This window comes from Aythya marila, assembly GCF_965140915.1.
Source record: "Aythya marila genome assembly, chromosome: 5".
NCBI lineage: Eukaryota > Metazoa > Chordata > Aves > Anseriformes > Anatidae > Aythya > Aythya marila.
In genome coordinates, this window is record NC_139046.1 from 44,311,845 (window position 1) to 44,331,575 (window position 19,731).

Sequence of the window (19,731 nt, forward strand, 5' to 3'; positions counted from 1 at the left end):
TGGTGTTCTTGTTTATGTATCTATCTGAATTACGTATTTGTGGGTCAGAGGATGTACTCCACAGGAGACCATCCCAGCTTTTCTAGTTCTGAGAGCTTGGACCCTCTGAGAGTAAAACTTGTAACACTGCCTGACTTTGTCCACTTCTGCATGGTGGTTGAGAAAAATAACTGCTCAAGCTGACAACCTGGCCCAGATATGGATCTACAACTGTTTCTGGACAAAGGAGACATTAAACCAGGGACAAAGAAGCATATTAGGATGTCATCATAAAGTAAATTCTTCTACTGAAGGAGAAGGGGAAATTATAATGTCAAAAATTTAAACTCTATCACCTGTGATGATTTTGAATTCTTTTGATCCATATATAGAAATATATACTATGAACAAGTTTAACCTATGTCTGGACTTTTTTTCTTTTTAATTCGTGATGTTTGATGTTTGAAAAACTTAGCATTTTATTTTCACTACTATCAAGGATGCTATTAAGGTAAGAATGTTTGCTTTGGAAGAGGCAATGATCAGATCCTTGAAACTGTTCTTTTGCGTAAAAGAATGTAGAGGGTGTTTTGTTCCTCAGAGTGTGTGTTAAATGCCTGATGTACCTTTGTTAGAAAACAAGTCCAAACACATTCATAGAGCACGTGAAAACCCAGCTTGTTCAGACTTTGGGAAATTATTACATTCATTTGCAATTGTAGGTGAAGCTGGCCCAGGCAGGGTGGCTTGATTTGCTAGTCTTTCAAATACTCCCCCCATCAAGACTCACCACCTAAAACTGTGAAACTCTTGGTTATTAAGGTATCCTAAAACATAGGTTCTGAAAGCTTGAGCTATGAAAGTTAGATTCCAGGGGGTCCATTGTGTTCATGGACTGCAGAAGAAATTGTTTGCATTCAGAGCCTATAATAATATAATGAAATAAAACCACCCTTATACAGTAGTTTAAACTAACTTGATGACTGAAAAAGTATTTCATCGAAGTTCTGACTTCAAAGCTTTATAGCAATTGTCGAATAATCAGTCTTGGAATGACAACTTGATAATGGTCTTTAAAATTAATTCATCAATGTAACAACTTTTGAAACACCTTTAGGAAAAAAAAAAACACACTTTGATTTGAAAGTAATGTTTATTTTATTAATAAACTGCATAATGATTATATAGGAACTCTGTTAGTTGTAATTTCTGTCTATTAAAATGTGTGCTGTTACTTGTAATTTTAGTATGCTGGTATCATCAGTGTAGATGTAGTCTGTAAATTGTTTTTGAAAATAGAATTCAATTTATTTTAGATTTTTTCTGAGATTGGAAATCATTAAAAGAATATAAAGCCAGGATCTCAAAGGACAAACAAGCACACTCGAAGCAACATTTAAAGTATATTTGTTTTCACCTACTTGCCAAGAGCTATGGTCTGCTCCTGTGGGTTCTGTGCTGTGTTACTCAAAGGCATAGTATTGTTCATACTTTAAGTACTGGAAATAATACAGTTGTTGTCTGTGTTTTGGTATTTGCAATGCCAAAGCTTTCAATAGAAATACAGAAACTTCAGAGCATGAATGGAGGTTGTGATTGGCATTCTTTTCTCTTTGGTTCTCCTATGAATTTATTTTTCATTTCTTAATTTTACAGATGTTTTGGATTAATAATTTGTGATGTTACATAGCTTATTAGATATATTTTATCCTGGAGGCATTTTAGGTCAATCTTTAAAATGTATAAAACCTTACATCAGCAGATATATAAAAAGCAAATTATATCTGCCTTAAATTCCCCTGAAATTTTAATAGAACTAAAATCCTTCAAGGATTGTTCTAAAACTACACAGTGTTTCTTAGTTCCAATGTGTGCTTTTCATTCTGTAAGTGGAAATTTATTTTTAAATAATACGGGGATATTTGTTTCCCCTTAGTAACTCCACATTTGCAAAGGCTGCTATGCCCAATACATTTATCTTTGGGTCAGAAAACTCTTCTCAGGTTTGGATTTTTTTTTCTGCATGTGGTAGGACAACATAATATAGACGTATTTTGGTCAGATAGTTTTCCAGGGTTGGTAGGTCGCCAGGTGGGAAAGTTGTGCTTAGAAACATATAAGACCAGCAGTCACATGTCATCATGATAGAAAAGGAAGTCAGAAGACTGTGACTTTTGCAGGTTATTTCCTGAATATCTCTAGAAGACCAGCAGTTATCCATGGTGGACTGGATGTGCAGTTCACCATGCTTATGGTAATTTAGCAGTTATTCTTTGCATAGTCCTTTTGTCCATGGTCTTCCCTGCCTGTGCTTCCATCCCTTGTTTGTTGATAATAAACAAACTATGACTTGATTTAGGGAGCCTCAAGTTAATGTTTTTTGTGTTTTTTTTTTTTTTTTTAATAATGTGTAATGTGTAAAGAGATAGTTTCAAAGAGAAATTTGTGTTGTGAAACTCACAAAGATTAGAGCTGGCAGCAGAAAAAATATCACAGAATCACAGAATCACAGAATTTCTAGGTTGGAAGAGACCTCAAGATCATCGAGTCCAACCTCTGACCTAACGCTAGCAGTCCCCACTAAACCATATCCCTAAGCTCCACATCTAAACGTCTTTTGAAGACTTCCAGGGATGGTGACTCCACCACTTCCCTGGGCAGCCTGTTCCAATGCCTAACAACCCTTTCAGTAAAGAAGTTCTTCCTAACATCTAACCTAAAACTCCCCTGGCTCAACTTAAGTCCATTCCCCCTCGTCCTGTCACCAGGCACGTGGGAGAACAGACCAAACCCAACCTCGCTACAGCCTCCCTTGAGGTACCTATAGAGAGCGATAAGGTCGCCCCTGAGCCTCCTCTTCTCCAGGCTGAACAAGCCCAGCTCCCTCAGCTGCTCCTCGTAGGACTTGTTTTCCGGGCCCCTCACCAGCTTCGTCGCCCTTCTCTGCACCCGCTCAAGCACCTCGATGTCCTTCTTGTAGCGAGGGGCCCAAAACTGAACACAGTACTCGAGGTGCAGCCTCACCAGAGCCAAGTACAGGGGGACAATCACCTCCCTAGCCCTGCTGGTCACACTGTTTCTGATACAAGCCAGGATGCCGTTGGCCTTCTTGGCCACCTGAGCACACTGCTGGCTCATATTCAGCTGACTATCCACCATCACTCCCAGGTCCTTCTCTGCCTGGCAGCTCTCCAACCATTCCTCTCCCAGCCTGTAGCTCTGCTTGGGGTTATTGCGCCCCAGGTGCAGGACCCGGCACTTGGCGTTGTTGAACTTCATGCAGTTGACCTCAGCCCATCGGTGCAGCCTATCCAGATCCTCCTGCAGAGCTTTCCTACCCTCAAGCAGATCGACACACGCACCTAACTTGGTGTCATCTGCAAACTTACTGAGGGTGCACTCGATGCCCTCGTCCAGATCATCGATGAAGATAATAATAAAATAATAATAAAATAGCATGAGCTTAAAATAGGGAATATCTGCAAAAATAGCTACTATGGTTTCTAAACTAAATCTGCAAAATAGGTTTCTTGGAGAGTTGAGATAACTGTCCTTTGTCTCCACATCTAAAACTGTGCATTCAAACCTTGGCTAAGTCACCTAAGAGGTGAGAATCACACAGAATCACAGAATTTCTATGTTGGAAGAGACCTCAAGATCATCGAGTCCAACCTCTGACCTAGAAATTCAAGGAGAAATGAGAAACAACAGTTGGAGGTCTTAAGGTATTTAATGTTGAGGAAAAATATCTTATTCATGTTTAAGAGGTAACGAAGGGGCAAAATACTGGCCATCTAATACTGGAATGGCAGAGGCTGTGGCAAAGAGGAAAGGGTGGTTGCACAAAAGTGCAAGTTACTGCTGTACTACTGAGGGTAGAGCCTGCCCCTTTGTGTTCAGTATCTGGCCAGTCACAAATTCTATGGGATGTGAAAGAGCTAGGCTGCTGTAATGTCAGCCCGCTACATTGCAGTCCTCACTCCTCCATTTCTATCCAGTCAAGATTTAAAGGTCTCCAGGGATCGGGGCTTTCACTGTTTCCCTTAGGAGATTATAACACAATCTAATAGATCTGGCTTTCAAGGGAAATTTCCCTTGTATTTATCTTAAATTTTCTCTCTCTTAATTTAATTCCATTAGTCCCATCTACTATGCCCTCTTACACTTTACTATGCTAGAAGTATTCTTTCTGCTTGCTGTTCAGAGTAGAATCAGAGAATCATAGAATATCCCAAGTTGGAAGGGACCCCCAAGGATCACTGAGTGCAGCTCTTGGCTCCACACAATTTACGTTCATGTAAATGGATAATAGTGTCCCTTCCTCTTGATCTTCATTTAGTCAGTGTTACTCATTTCTCATGATCTTCTGCCATTTCCACCTTTAAAGACATTTTGCTTGCTTTCCATTGAAGTCCCACCACTTTCTCTCTATAAATGTGCTTGGGTCTCCCAGGCAAAAAGTACATTGAGGACAAGTGAAAGTTGGAGAAAACGTTATCAGTGAGTCAAAGGTAAAATCATTGCAGGGGATGCCATAATTATTCCATAATGAGCATTTTAACGTGCTGGTAGCTAAATAGTTCTTCTGTTTCCCTGAAGTTATGTTGTATTTATATAGCTTCGAACTGTATGCATTGGACAGAACAGCTCAGGTTTACTTCTCAGTTCACAGCTCAAATGTTATTAGAAGTCGTGTAATACTAATGAAATATCTCAGATGTCTGTAGAAGGGTGTTGTGCCCAAACCATTTTTCCAATAACCGGTGACAAATATCTGTAAAAGTCAGTTACAGGGATTATGCGTGTGGGTATGTTAGTTCATTCTCCAAAGGGAGTGTTGATACGTTGGTTTGCATTGTATAGCCATTGCTGCAAGGTCTTACTATGTTAGAATTTGTATTTTAAAATTAAAAAAATAGCTACATTCTTACCCAAAATATTTGTTCAACTGTATTTAAATACATAAATCCGCATCTTAGTACTATTGTGGTTTTCTCAAAAAAATACAGATGACTGTTAGGAAATTCTAAATTAAGCTTTCAATTTCAAATTCTTGAAAATCAAGATCATTCTAACTGTCTGTATCATTGCTCTAAAAAAGACTGCCTTAGTGATGTTTTTCTCAAATGTATTTAAACATATAAAAATGAACCTCAAGAACTTAAGCGGTACCCCCGTAGACCACACATGTTAGTATTATGATTGACTTGGCAAATTGAAATATTTCACTTAGTACAGTATCTTGATCTGGCAATAGGTGTAAACTGCTGTGTCACTTAAACTAATCTCTATGTCTGTGTTGTAGCTTCACATGATACCTAGTTGCTTACGTGTCTTTCAGAGACACACATTACAGAAGAAATACTTAGTTGGACACATCATGAATTAAAAAAGCACATGTTTGAACAAAGTCTGTACACCTCTGGGAACAAGAATATTTAATGGTTGACTGTCCTTACTGAAGATACGAATAGGTCAAGACCCAGGCTGTGTTTTACCAAATTATAGGGATTTGTTAAGAACAGAGGGTTGAGCAGAGAGAGATTGCTTATCAGAGCCCAGTATGCACATATTGTAGGATACGTATACGACAGAGCTTTTCCAAATTTAAGTATGTTCAGGCAGAAAATAAATCCTCAGGGGAACTTGAATAAATATTTTTTCAAATATTTTTTTCTTGTCCACAGTTGTACGGACAAATAAACTGTTAGGGAGAGATGTGGATTTGTTGGAAAGGCACTCTTTTTGAGAACAGCTGCATTTCATGTAGCATTGGAGAAACCAAATAAAAAAGAAGTCACAATGTGTTCAGAACCCAGTATAGCTCAGATCTGCATTTTTTTTTTTCCCTCCCATGTTGTTTCTGGAGAACTGTCATCCAACAGATAAATTAGTTTCCTAAAAATCAGGACGCATTTTGTTAGTGGTGGGCTCCTTTGCCCCATGTTGTCAACTGGGGCTTAGTACTTTTCACTTTTGGAGTCTTTATTTACAGTTCTGTAGCTTCAATAAAGTTGCATGATTCTTGCCTCCCTTTTCCTTTCTTGCTAAATAAAAAGAGTTGATATTTATATGTAAGTGCATGGTGACTGTACGAAGTAACCACAGAGAACTTCATAAGGAGATTTTGCTTGTTGCAGCTTGTAAACTGTGTTATATACACTGTACTGCTAGGGATGACATTAATGTGTTGTTTAAAAAGCCCCTGTCAGGCCAATGCCCATGCATTTTCCATAATGTATATGTGCTCATGTGTGATATTTAAACTGCTCCATAGCTGCAAATGTGTCTGGAAAAATGGCTTTGATTAATTGACTTCCCTCTTCTCCTTTCCTCTCTTCAGATGCAAGGGCTCTGTTCATTATCAGGGAAGATCAGAGGAGGGGAACAGAGTACCTGGGTCACACGCTGTTAGAGTTACAATTTTCCAAATACCCTAAGTAAACAGTGGGAAATACCCAGGATGGGAGAGGACCTCTTCGTTTGAATGGTCCTCCTCCCTTTCAAACATTTGGTCTGATTTTGTTTTTAGCTGTGTGAATTTGCATCTCTCCATTACATATACATGTAATGCTTGTTACTTCTTCAAGTCTGCATCTTTTGTGTGTCACATTTTCTGCCATTCAGGTATGAGGAACCATGAGCACTGATGCACTCATTGAAGGTTATTCTTTCTGGTGATCCTTGTCCATTTTTTCCTTTTTGCTATGAAATCACCACTCATAAGAAATTATATATATGCATATAATTGTAAACCCCAAACTCACACTTCATGCATCAACTGACACTTTCCTTTGCCTCTGTTTGTATTTATACTTACATGAATGGTTCCCTCCTTTTGATGTGTATGTGCTGATAAGAGTTTATTTGTTAAATTTCATGTATGTTCACTGTATTTGTGCCATGCATAATTTAGCCATAAAATCAGAATTTTGCACAAGTAGAATATTGCTAGTCAAAACTCAAAAGTTTGGCTCCATCTTTATTCATCATATTTTACTTTTTCAGTTAACATTATTACTGGTTAATAGGTGCACCTGAAAATCAAGCTGTATTGTAGTATCTGGTGCGTTATGTTATACAAATCTTTTCTAGGACAGCAAATCTCTTTTTTTTTTTTCCTAATGAAAAAGAATACCTCATCTTTTCCAATTTTCCTATCAAACACATCCACATCATCTTGAGACACTGCCACATCCAGCTGCATCTATACTCAACTTCAATTATATGAAATTACACAACCTACTCTCAGGTCCTTTAGGTTCTCTTTTGCTGTGTGAGGCACACGCATAGTGCATTTCCTGTGAAGTGCGTGATTACAAACTATTCAGTACAAGCCTGTTTTAAGTAAACAGTAAATTAAATATTGTCAGTGCTCGTTCAGACAGGCTCTTACGAAGGAAAAAGAACTTCTAGATTTGGGTTCACAAAACTCTAGATTTAAGTACAGGCCAGTCAAAATGTAGGGATCATTTTTCACTTTCTGGCTGACCCAGTTGTTCAACACCTGGTACAGAACATTATTTTCAGGTGCCCATACATTGTAAACTGGGCTAGACGAAATGCTGAGGGTAGCAAAATTCCCATTTGCTACTTTGTTTGAGGGGAGAATTCTCAAAGACATTTTGTTACTATCAACTAGACTGCTGCCTGAAAGGCTGTTAACAGTTTGCTTGAGCAACATGCTTTTTTTCCAACCGTAACACAGTAAAAGAACATAATTTTATTCTGGCAATATTATTTTCTCTTATGCCAACCAGAATGATTATGGGAGCTAGAAAAGAAAGGAAATGGTCACTTCCCTAAGAAAGGAGGACTTTTAGTATTTTGTGGTGTCTGATACTTCAGTATTAGAATGGTTGGTAGCATTTGGAGAAGTATAAATAAGCTTTATAAAAACCAGAAGCTACAAATGTGCACTTGCAAAATAGCCTTTAATCTCTGCCAGTTAATTCATTCCCATGAGAGAGCAAAACTCTTTTCTTCCAAGGAGTCAAATATTGTTCTCATTCATTCTGTAGGCATTTCAAAGAGAACAAGGGTTCCATGTGTGTGTTCAGGGTTGCACATGATTTACAGTTAAATACAGCAAGAACTCCTTTCTTTATTATATTTTGTTTCTATTTCTTACATGCAAATATGAGTGAGAAGCTCTGCCAAATAATTCACAATTTTCTCCAACTAAATTATCAGTGGTTTGCAAAATGGCATAACACAGAGTAGATCATGTTTCCAGTTCCTCTATCTATTACCAGCTTTCAATGCAATTTGTCGAAAAAAAAAAAAAAAAGTACAGAATTGCACAACTAGTAAAAACTGTTAGTGCAAAAAGGATGAAAAATACATGCTTTACAAATTAAGAATGCAGAGATCTAAAGCAGTCTGATTTGTTCTTTGAAAACGGATATGAGAACTAACTCTGAAACAATATTAATAGATTTGTATGAGTGCACATAAGGCCAATATATTCAATGCTGTATTTTTTTATGGTTTCATAAATAGTGCTATCACCAACATTTCAAAGAAATCTGAAAAAAAATAGAGCTCATATGTGATGGCATAAATTTAGTGTATTTTATAGAACACTGTTACTCCAGATATAGCCTACGGGTTGTGACTTTTCATAAAACCTAATGAATTTCTAGATTTGTCAGCTGTTTCAACACAGATGCACTTTGCTGATCTAATGGAAACATTTTGAGCCCAGATCCAAAATATCAATAGTTTTTAGTATCACAAATTAGTTTGGCTATTGGGTAAATAGGGATGTGGTTCTTGATAAAAAACAGCAAGTAATTTTGTACGTGTGTTTTCTGATAACTGCCTCCCCAGTGTCTGATGCTGTTTTTTTTTTTCTTTTTTCCTTTTTTTTTTTTTTTTCTTTTTCAGAGTTTTAAGTTGAATGTAGATAGCCACTGTGCTTTAAAAGAAGCAGTGGTAGAAGAAGGACGTCAACTTCTTGAGCTTATTGTATCTCACAAATCAGGTAAATCCTTCTGAAATATTGCAAGTCTTTATGTCTCCAGACTATTAAAGAATGAAGAAGCATTGCTGTAAATTACTGCATATATTCACTTCCTTATGTATTATTAATATTTACATTATCAGATTGACCTTCAAGATTTATAAATGTTTCATATACTGCATACAATGCAGTGATACTTATAAAATGAAATACTGCCTGCAAATAGTCTGTTCATTTTATTTTGGTCTTGCTGCTCAGCTGAGTTTCAATTGAAATCACATCATTGAAAACTTCACACTGACACGTTCTTTGATGTAGGTGCTATGGAAATAACATTAAGATAATGAATTAGGATTTCAAATACATACATATATATTTTTACATACCCTGCATGGGTAATTGCATTGGTAAAGCTTTATTTTGCCACTTAAACTAATTCTTACTTGATTGTAATATATTTATGAGGAATAGATTAAAATTAAAAATGCCTTTTTCCTTTGGTTAGGCTCCTCTTTTTCTGCAGAGGCCTTAAATCGAGGAGAGGGGGAGTGATATACTTATTTTCCTTTCTCTATCCCTACCACCCCCTATATTTTTAGATGTTTGCATGACTTGTATGATAATAGGGTTTTAATCAGCATATATTGCTACGAATGCCATCTTAATTTTGGCCTACTTAGCATGCTTTTCCCCAGGTTGAAGTTATCCTTTGGTTTACATTTTTTCAGATCATGTTATACATCGTGCCTCTATTGTTTCACGATGTTAGGCAGATGATCCCTGTTGTGAAAAGTATAGGAATTCAGTGACTTGTATGCATAGTTCCAAAAGGGTATAAAAGTCATAAGAGAGAAGGGTAGTGCATGTCATCCCATACCTAGAAAGTGGTAATGTGTAAACTACTGGAAATATTAACAGGAAGTGAAGGTAAGAAAATATATTTGGAAGGTTATGATATGTTTAAAAATTAGATATTAGAGGGTGTGAGCACCATAGAAATCACACAGAAAACACCCTACTGCCTAGAAATCAGTTTATGTGGGATTTTCCTTTTTTAAAAATTTTAAGCTGAAATATAATCAAAATTTAACATAATAGCTGAAAGAAATGTTTTGACCCTATAATATTGTTTACAGGATAAATAATAGTAATGTTTGGACTCGTTTCTGAGGAAATATGTTTAAATTATTGTTATATTATTTATTCTTTTAAATATCCTACTAATTCTTTTATTAAGGGATAATATCTAAAGATGCAGTTGAGTTTAAAATTTACTTTTTTTCCCCTTCATTTTGGAGAAGGACTGAAGGACATGTTGCAGATGATTGCAAGTCAATGGAAGGAACTACAGAGGCAAATCAAACGGCAACACAGCTGGATTCTTAGGGCTCTGGATATCATCAAAGCAGAGATACTGGCTACTGATGTGTCTGCAGAGAATGAGGAAGGGACTGGGAGCCCTAAGGTAAGTGGCTTGAAGTTTGCCTTATTTCCTCTTATTTCCGTCTTCTTTTGAACTAGGCACCACTGAAGTTTTCTTTCCACCCTAAGGCTTTTCATTTCTACTGGGTAAACTTTTTTTTTTTTTTTTTTTATAAACAAAATGAAATGCCTGACTCTGAAACAATAAAAAAATCTTCGAACTTTCAAGTTTTCCAGGAAGACCTGTCTCATTGTGTGCAGAGGGGCATGAGGGGGAACATAAAACATTTAGTAAACAAAACATAAAGCATCTTTAACATGAATAATCAGAATGGTTTTAAATTGTTTTGTTGCAACTATAAATCACTATAATCAGTGCAATCACTCAGCTCTGACATCCATTAGCCGCTTGGTTACAGCAAATTAACAAAGAAGAGAGAAAGTGATTCATTATCTCATTCCTGTTAATGACTATCAGATGCATTGCTTAATTAGGGGATGGCCATTGTAGTGGGAAGAAGGTCATATGCCTTTTCACAAATCTTTTTCCTCTAAGTTCTCCATAATAGTGCATGTGCTGAATACAACAAGTACTTTAAGAATAAAGTATCAACACCTATAATCATTTTGTGGATATTAATTATCAAAGAGGGCTATAGTACTTAGCAACCTGAAACTTGTGAGAGCATTTTGAATACTAAGTGTGCTTATTCAATGCGGTACAGGAAGTGTAGGGACAATACACACAATATAAACTTATGATATAGGGCACGTGCCCTTTTATTACTATCAATTGAAAAGGTGTTCGGGAGGCTGCAGTAGAAGGTGTTGATTTTTCCATTGCATTCTAAGCAAAAAATAATGTAGTGGGGAGTCCAGTAGCACCAACATCTTGAGATACTGTAGGCAGAAATTTATAGAAAAATTCGAGATTTCTGTTTCTAGAAAAAATAGATGTTTGTGCTGAGTAGATTTTCAGATTCTGATGCCAGACAAGTCTTTGCATTGATATTCAGTGCTTTCTAGAGAGTAGTTTGTGCAGTGGCTTTTGGCTAGGATTATATTGAATGTTCTGATATTTTCTTACCATAATTCTACACAGCAAGAATAATCTCAGAGATGGTAGAGGAAGAGACAAGTATAACTGAAAAAAAAAATACAGGAAAAAAACAAAACAACAACAAAACACCTCCTAGGAGGAGGCAATATTTGAATTAATATGCCTAGTCACTTCCATGGTGGAGAATGCTCCTGTGTCATATAGCTTTTACTTTAGGAATTAGGTGGTGGAGAACTCTCATTTTCATAGCTAGGTCTATTAAAGTAAATAGACTTGCTCAAAGGTAGGTTTACACCTGCAAGTAATATGTCTCTATCTCTATACAGCTTGATTCATCCATGGCTCAAAGTCTAACTGTTCGATCAAAATTACACTTACAAAGTGTTTTAAAATCCAGCTTGATTTTGCTATGAAAATTATGGAAATTCTAGCTCAAAATGATTATAAATATGATTATATTTACTTGAAAAGGGAAAATGATGGTATATTTTTTGTTACAGTAAATTTTTACATAGATAAGTAGTAGCTCCTTGCCCTGTGCTTTTTACCATAGAGATAGAAACCTGAAGCAATGCTTTTTTTGTGTCTACAACTGTATAAATAAAAACATAAGTGACATACGTGATCAACCAAAAAGGTTATTTCAGGTTATTTCATTAATTAAATCACATCCCTATATGATTCTTGTAAGAATGGGCAACAGTGCTGTCAAATACTGTATATTCTTGATGCTGAAAGACTAACTAAAATTAAAATACAGTTGGTAATATAACTGTAGATTTCAGTTTGCATTTACTTCAAAAGCCAAAAGGAACCTGAGACGTATAATAGAAAATCTAAAGATTATATCTAGAGGGTATTTTTCTTTTTGCCTTGTTTGAGAAACTACAAGAACAGGGTTGGTGTTAGAAATCTGTAAAGAAATGGGAAAAGGAGGAATTTCAAAGACCCTAGGAAACCTTTCCCTTAGGACTTTTTAAACATGTTTTCATAGCACTGTGGCATCTTTTATGCAAGCAAGTGGAAGGCAGAGAGGGAGATTTTTCACTCCTAGAAATACATCATCCATATTTGTGTTGAAGAATTCAGATTTTGCTTATGAGACTTGATTTAATTGTATGTAAGTTTCTTAGTAGTTTATACTTTTAAATCCAGTGTAGTGGTGATCCCTATAGAAGACTTAATGGATTTTCAATATTGCTGATATGTAAACTCTTCTATTGTACTTCATTTTTTGGATTATATCTTAGAAATGCAATGAGATCTTTATGTATTTACTAAAACTATTTTTTTAAATAAACAAATGACTACTGTATTCATCTTAAATTGGATCATGTAAGTTTTTTTTTTTTTTTACCCCATTGAGAAGTATGTTTAAAAATAAATCTCAAATTGCAACTGTACATTTTAACAAAGATCTAACATTACTAGTGGTAAATGTCTCATACAATACAACTGTCACCTTTTCAGAATCCTGAACACTTTGTTAACAATAGGGGTTTTCTCCTGATGGTAATAGTAACTAAAATTCCAAAATACCTGGAAATGAGGAGGAATGTTTGTATATCTTTGTGATATATCGGCATAAATACCAGAATAGAGTAACTGTGTATATTGAAATATTCCTGAATGCATCTTGGTAATTAACTCTTTTTTACCAAACTGAAAAAGCTTCTAAGTAGTTTATAGTCTAAATGATGTGACCATTAATTTACCTGATACAAATTTTGGTCTCTACCATTAGACTTACCATTTGGTCAGACATTGGAAAGGGGTGACCGGGGAACGTGAGGTGAAATCCTCATCCCTGGAGGTATTTAAGAGATCTGCGGATGTGTCAGTAAGGGGTTTACTGATGGGACTCAGCAGGCCAGGTTGATGGTTGGACTTGGTGATCTTGAATGCCTTTTTCAACCTAGATGATTCTATAATCTTATAATTCACAGGCATGATCTATATTTTTTTTCACCTTCGGGCAATGTCTCAGACCCCTTGATTTGTAACTGACATTCTTCTAATGTGGCCACCACCTCTTCATAAAGAAAGGCCTACTGGGACACTCTTGCTCTCAATGAACAACGGTATCGAAAAATAATGTACTTTATTACCTAGTAGCTATGAGAATTTCTGCCTGAGTATGATAATGGCCTATTTAGCTTGTAGTTTGGTGTAAAAGTTCATTGCTTTCTGAAGACCTTTAAGTTACCCATGTAACTAATGTACTTTAAAAGTATACAAGTGCTAATAACATTTGTCCATAATGGGCATTCTCCTTCATTCAAAATAGTATGGAATAGTATTCTTAGGACCAGATACAAGTTCTATTCACAGTATGCATTTGGATAGTTAGCTTATGACTATAATTTTTGGGTCTGTACATTTTTATTCTGCAATGAAATTGGATTAAGTTTTGTGTAACATTTCAGAGCACAATATCAGAACCTAAAAGCTGGTACATTAAAAAAATGGTTTACACTAGAAATATGTATGTAGTTTGTACTTCTTAATGTGTTCCTTTCCAGAATAATTACTGTATTACATGAAAATATTTGTAGTTTTCCATTCCAGTTTCAGAGAAACGAGCATGAAACTGGTTAAGATATTGGGCTTAATTCTTAGAACATTGAAATCTGACTTAGTTGTCACAGGTGAAAAAATACTCTTGAGAAGATTGTCTTAACTCTATAATGCACGTCTGTCAGTACGTTAATGGTAGAAGCACTAATGTTTTGAATAATATTAGAAGAAGAAGTAAAAATACATTTAATAAAGTAAACTTAAAATCACAGAATTAGTAGACAGATCCTCTTCTCAGGATAAGTGTTTGAAGTGGTTAAACAAACCTCTGTATAAATGTGAAAAAGAAAACCGGTGTAATTTCCCCTTGATATGTAATTAAACATCCTACACTTCCAGTAAAATCTCCCACTCAGTTGTGCATAAGTTTACTTTTTCTGCAACCATTCTAAACAGTCTTCATTATACAGAAAAGTGTTTTACATGAAAAAAAAAATGAAAACTTGTTGAAGGTGTTTAATACCTAAAAACAGTTTGTGATTCGGGGCACTGTCCTTGACAGTCTTAATAGTGACGCTGGTCTCAGACCTCGTGGGTGGAATAAACACTGCAGTCTGGAACCATGACATCTTCCTCAGTATTTTAATACGAGGCTAAATTTGCAAAAAAGGGCAACAAAACAGAGTGAAGGTTGGGGAGAGTAACAGCCCTTTCTTTACTACTACAGACTTGTAAGTCATCCTTTGATGTACAAATTTTTCCAAGGAATGTACAAATGAAGTGTTTTGGCATCTTTGAAACTAGTGCAGAGAAATATCGTATTTGTGATTAGATATTTTGCTTTTTCTCCGTGTCTTTTTCATCGGTACTAGATTATCTGCAGACATCAGCATGATGCATATATAGTAATATTGAAGCCAACACACTGGTATGGTTTTTGTTATCTTCCATTATTTAAAAACAGGGAAAGTCCATTATTGGAATAGTCTTCTCGCATATTGTCAACAGAAAGCCTGAGTTCAGAATCTAGTGTTTTTACTTATATAACTGCTTTGAAAATTGTGTTTTTGATGCACTGTATATTGGAGTATTGCATATAGTATTGCAGTGGTCGGTACTTAGAAGTTGTCAAATGGCACATGTATTGGCACATGTAACTGGCTTTCATTCTCTTTTCCTTTAGTTAGTTGCTTCTGCCAAAAGGGCAGGAATAGCGTATGCTAGAGGGATAATTTTACTTAGATTGCTGGAGTTTCTTAAGTCACAGGGGACTCCAAATTGAATTTATTTCACTTGCAGTCTCTCTCTTCCACATTCACAAACTCAGGGTCAGATACATGCATTCAATCCTGTATCTCATGTTGTGGCGTAAAGTGTCACGTAAATAGCCATCACTTTATCAGTAACAATTTGAAAGATAATGAAATGGAACTCAGACTTCCATCTCTGACATTGTACAGACATATGGAAAAGGATTTTCATCTGGTGATACACATGCTATCCTGGTCTATGGTTATCTCATAGCTTAATCAAACGTTTTCTTGGAAGATAAATGTAGAAGGAAAGTTGGTATTGATACTTCAGTAGATGTTATTTTCTCGATTGTGTCCATAATGAGCCACATCGCCATCTACATGAGAAAATTCTATGCTGTGAATGCAACACCTTGTAGATCAGACATTAACCTGAATTTCCAACCACCTTTATCCAGGCTTACTCAGTATCACCAATTACTGTCTGCCACCTTCATTCTTTGTAGTTTCAGCTGAATGCATTACTGTCCTCTGTCTAGAACTGGGTAGTAGTATTGGGCACAGCTAACTAGTTACTACTTTTCACTGCTGAATATCACCTTATGATACCTTACAAAGTACGTCTGTGCTGAAAAGTATTACAGCAAGTCAGTAGCTCGCCATTCACTACTTCAAAAGCTGGTAATAAGGAAAGTGATTTCCTGTAATTAGAACAGAAGGTTCTGCTATGTTGCCATCAAGGCATAGTCTTTAAATTGTTGAATATTTATAATGCTGTCTGTACATAAATAGAGTATTATTGTGCCTAACAGCTGAACGGTTTAAAATCATTCATGTGACATTTCAATTTTGAATCTTTTGGAACTTTGGAAATCTGTATTAAAGATACTGTGATCTTACTCTTAAATACAAACAACGCCATGAATTTTGCCATATTAGGAAAGATTGCATATACAGTGATTATTTTTCTTGGTTTGAGATGCCTCAGGATGTGACATTCTTGTGACATTCAGGTTCTATGGTGGGGGTTTGAACCGTAGATGAGGTGGTAAAATGGATAGAAAAGGTAGTGCTTTTCACAAATCCTTCCATAAACCAGCAGGCAAAATTTTGGTTTTGCACGGAATAAGACTTTCTTTTAGTCTAAGAAATACAACTGTGTTCTTTTTTGTATTAGTTGTTATCCAAATTCAGGATTGAAAACATGTATTAAGAATTCACAAGCTAATCAAAACAAGCTCTGTTGATGTAACAATGAAAAGAACCTAAGAACAAAGCAATAAGAATATTTGTGGCTTTCAGTGTAGCTAGAAACTTCATGTTTGCTTAATTTTTAATACCTTGCTTTGTAATGTTTTTTAATTTTACAGACATCAGCTAGAATGTGTACAGACCTAGTCATTTCTGTAACAAGAAGGATTTTTCGGAAGGAGTTCATGTTAGAGTGGACAAATAAAAAGAACCAGAAAGGTGTTTTAGGATAAGTGTAGTCACATATTTTATTTATTTATTTTTTAGGTGATTGAAAGCAAAAACATCAAAGATGCCCAACATAAGATTTAGGGCTCTTGGTTATGCAGACAGCTTCCATATGGTAGATTCTCTGCTATTTCCTAGAAGCTGTTTCTCCCAAGTTGTTAATTCTGTGTCTTGTAGTGGGCAGGAGGAACAATTTTGTGTCTAACTCTGAACCTCCCTTCAAGGAGGAGAGAGAGGAAGGAAGCTAAACAGCCAGTGTTTGGGCTGCAATAACAGAAGATCTGAGTAGGTGCTCCATCCTAAACCTCTTCATGTTACATGAGCTCTTTTGGAACTTCTCCATATCACTGGTTAAATAAATATTTTGCTAGTTTTTCATGAAATTGTGTCCCTGAAGTCTTAGTTAAGCAAACTTGGCTCCCATTTTAGCACACAGCTTTCTGTATGACACTATTTCCTGGTACCTGACATAATTTTAATAATCTTTAACAAGCCAGATTCCTAAAACTGTACCAGAGCTCCTCATTTTTTTCCACTTAATCTAAAAGTAACATCCTCTCTGGTTTATGAAGCTAGCTACAAAGTATAAACTGTAAAGAGCTAAATTACTTCTACAATTAGGTACAATACTCATCCTGTTTTAAAACATGTACATTTTTAATTTGACATATTCTAATATTTACTGCAAAAATATCAAAAGTCATATAGTTATTGAAGATGTGAACAAGGACTCCAGAGTATCTGTGGTCTTTATAGTATACTTCTATCATTTTTACACAGTGCTGATTCTAGACGCTGTGTATTGATTACATTTTGGCAACTGTGGGCTCTTTAACAGCCATCACTTTTAATTGAAGCAGTTATGCTGAAACACTTGGTAGCAAAAAAATTATGATTTTTGACTTTAAGAATAAGGAAGGCTAGTTTCTATTAAAACATAGATCAAGTTCAGTTTGAAAGATGTTTTAAATCTAAATCACTCCACTGAGAACAAGTGCAGACTGAGAACTTGATGAGAAAAGATATTTAAACTGACATACGCCCAAGGGGCAAATTTTATCATAATGCTATTTGAATCTTTGAACACTATTATCTGAAACTCTGAAAGTATATTAGTCTATTGTAACTTTACATGCATAACCGGACCAACTCTGACAAGTTTTATTTAGCCAGAACTCCCAATTGGGTTTGGCCTATATTTGAAAATGTAAAAACATCAGTGTATTTGTGCGTGTATTCATATGAACACATTTATCTTAAGTGACTTAAACTAAGTATTAACCACCCATAGACCTTTATTTTATATTTTTGCCCATGTCCGTTCCTTCTGCTTTCTCTGTGGAACTGTACCGAAGCATTTTTGTTCTGTTATTTTCAATAGAAAGTATTTTCCGTAGTGAATATTGGTGGAAGGCTTCTCTCATTCCTGTCTGCCTTCTTCACATACTTCTCAGATTTTTAGAGAAATACACATTTAACGAGTTTCTAGTAACACACATGCACAAATGCACAGATTCATCTTACTGAAGATTGGTCATCTCCTACTGTTAAGCAGAAATGTTGTGTCTCTTTGACCCATGAAGGCAGGATAGCCTACCAGAGGTCTTGCTTTTCTCCCTTTTATGCCTGTATGCTCAGGATCCTGTGTGCACATTCAAAACCGGCTTCGTACAGCCACAGAAGAAACAAAGCCTTTTTCATTTATCTGTTTATTGAGTCTTAACTCAGAAAATGATGGAATGCACTAAAACAAATTCATAAATAAGCAAATGGAAAGAAGGAAGTCTAGCTGACTGAAAATGTCTTGGTGGAACAAGTTTGTGGTTGTAAATAGTGATAGTAATGATAGTGATAGATAGTAGTCACTAATGAAGCAAGTTATTGGAATTTTTCTGTCTTTTCAATTAGCTTTCATTCGTCATTTATTATTTCTGCTTCCTTGCACTCTGTGCTGTCTGTTGTTCTTCAGAGTAGTTCATGATTTCACAGGATCACAAGCCAAACAAAACACAGGCATGTGTGGGGACTCTTCTCCCCGGGAGCATCACTTTGTCCTGGTCAGAACCTGGCTCAGGCAGATGTGCAATCAGGAGTGAAAACCAACTCTTTACAGACTTAGGAGCTGCTTTGCAGACCAAAGGGTTCTGCTAAGCTCAAATAAGCCATAAGGTTTGAATGTGCTGTTTACCAGTCATCTCAATGATAAATATTTTGAACTGTTCAGATATTGTGGCATACGAGCTAGAAGCTGGGCTTACAAGGTTTCCTTTTGCTCCACTAGCCTATTTGGATTGTTTTAGTTCTGGTAGTTCAGGGTCAAGTGGCATAAACTTAGCTTGCATCATGTACTGAGATGCTTTCTTTTTTTGGTGCCAGACTGTTCCACTATATTTTTTTTTAAATGTGTTTATAAGGCTAGTTTTCACCTTTTGATGCCACCTCCTAGAACCCCTGTATTTTATAAATGACAACTTAATATAGACGCTATTGCCAGTTGTCATTGCTAAAAGATTGTTGCTTTGGTTAATAGCATTCTATCTTTGTCATTTTATTAAAATTATATTACTGCTCTGAAAACAAAAATTATTCCTTTATGCAATTGAAGAGTGACTGGCATGGCACTCCTCTGATCTTTCAAAAGAAATTTTACTTTCATTGTATTTGTGCATTAAATTAAGTGTTCATATCTACAGAATAAACTAACATCTTATAAATATTACTGTGTTTAATTATCAGCTCAGTATTTGAGTTTTTACTGTTATGGTTGATGTCTAAGAGTGATTAAATGTGTAATAGAGAACAAAAGGAACATTGATGTGAACAAAGATACTGCTAGATAAAGGTAAATTTTATCTTCTGCATGTTTTTATTCCTTTAAAAATATTTTAATTACATTTATATTCAGTATGATTTGGTGGCATTTCCTTTTTTTTCAGTTCTTAATTTAGTCTTTCAGAACAACATTTTCTAGCGATGATTTAATCTGTAGAATCTTTCAGTTCTAGTCTCAGCTGTATACATAAAGCAGCTATTCTTCACTGGGGTGGTCACAAAAG

At 35.8% G+C, this 19,731-nt stretch overlaps 1 protein-coding gene across 3 annotated transcripts in view; it reads left to right on the top strand.

Annotated features, from left to right (window-relative positions):
• The window catches only part of AKAP6 (A-kinase anchoring protein 6), a gene marked incomplete at its 5' end in the record, with an annotated part of 220,546 nt that overhangs the window by 70,472 nt on the left and 130,343 nt on the right, over positions 1–19,731 (top strand). For 2 of the 3 annotated variants that reach the window (XM_082762186.1, XM_082762185.1), the window contains 2 exons: positions 8,869–8,965; positions 10,243–10,409. In XM_082762186.1, coding sequence (XP_082618312.1) covers positions 8,869–8,965; positions 10,243–10,409 — 264 coding nt within the window. The remainder of the gene's footprint in view (positions 1–8,868; positions 8,966–10,242; positions 10,410–19,731) is intronic. The other variant, XM_082762187.1, reaches the window with a different exon arrangement.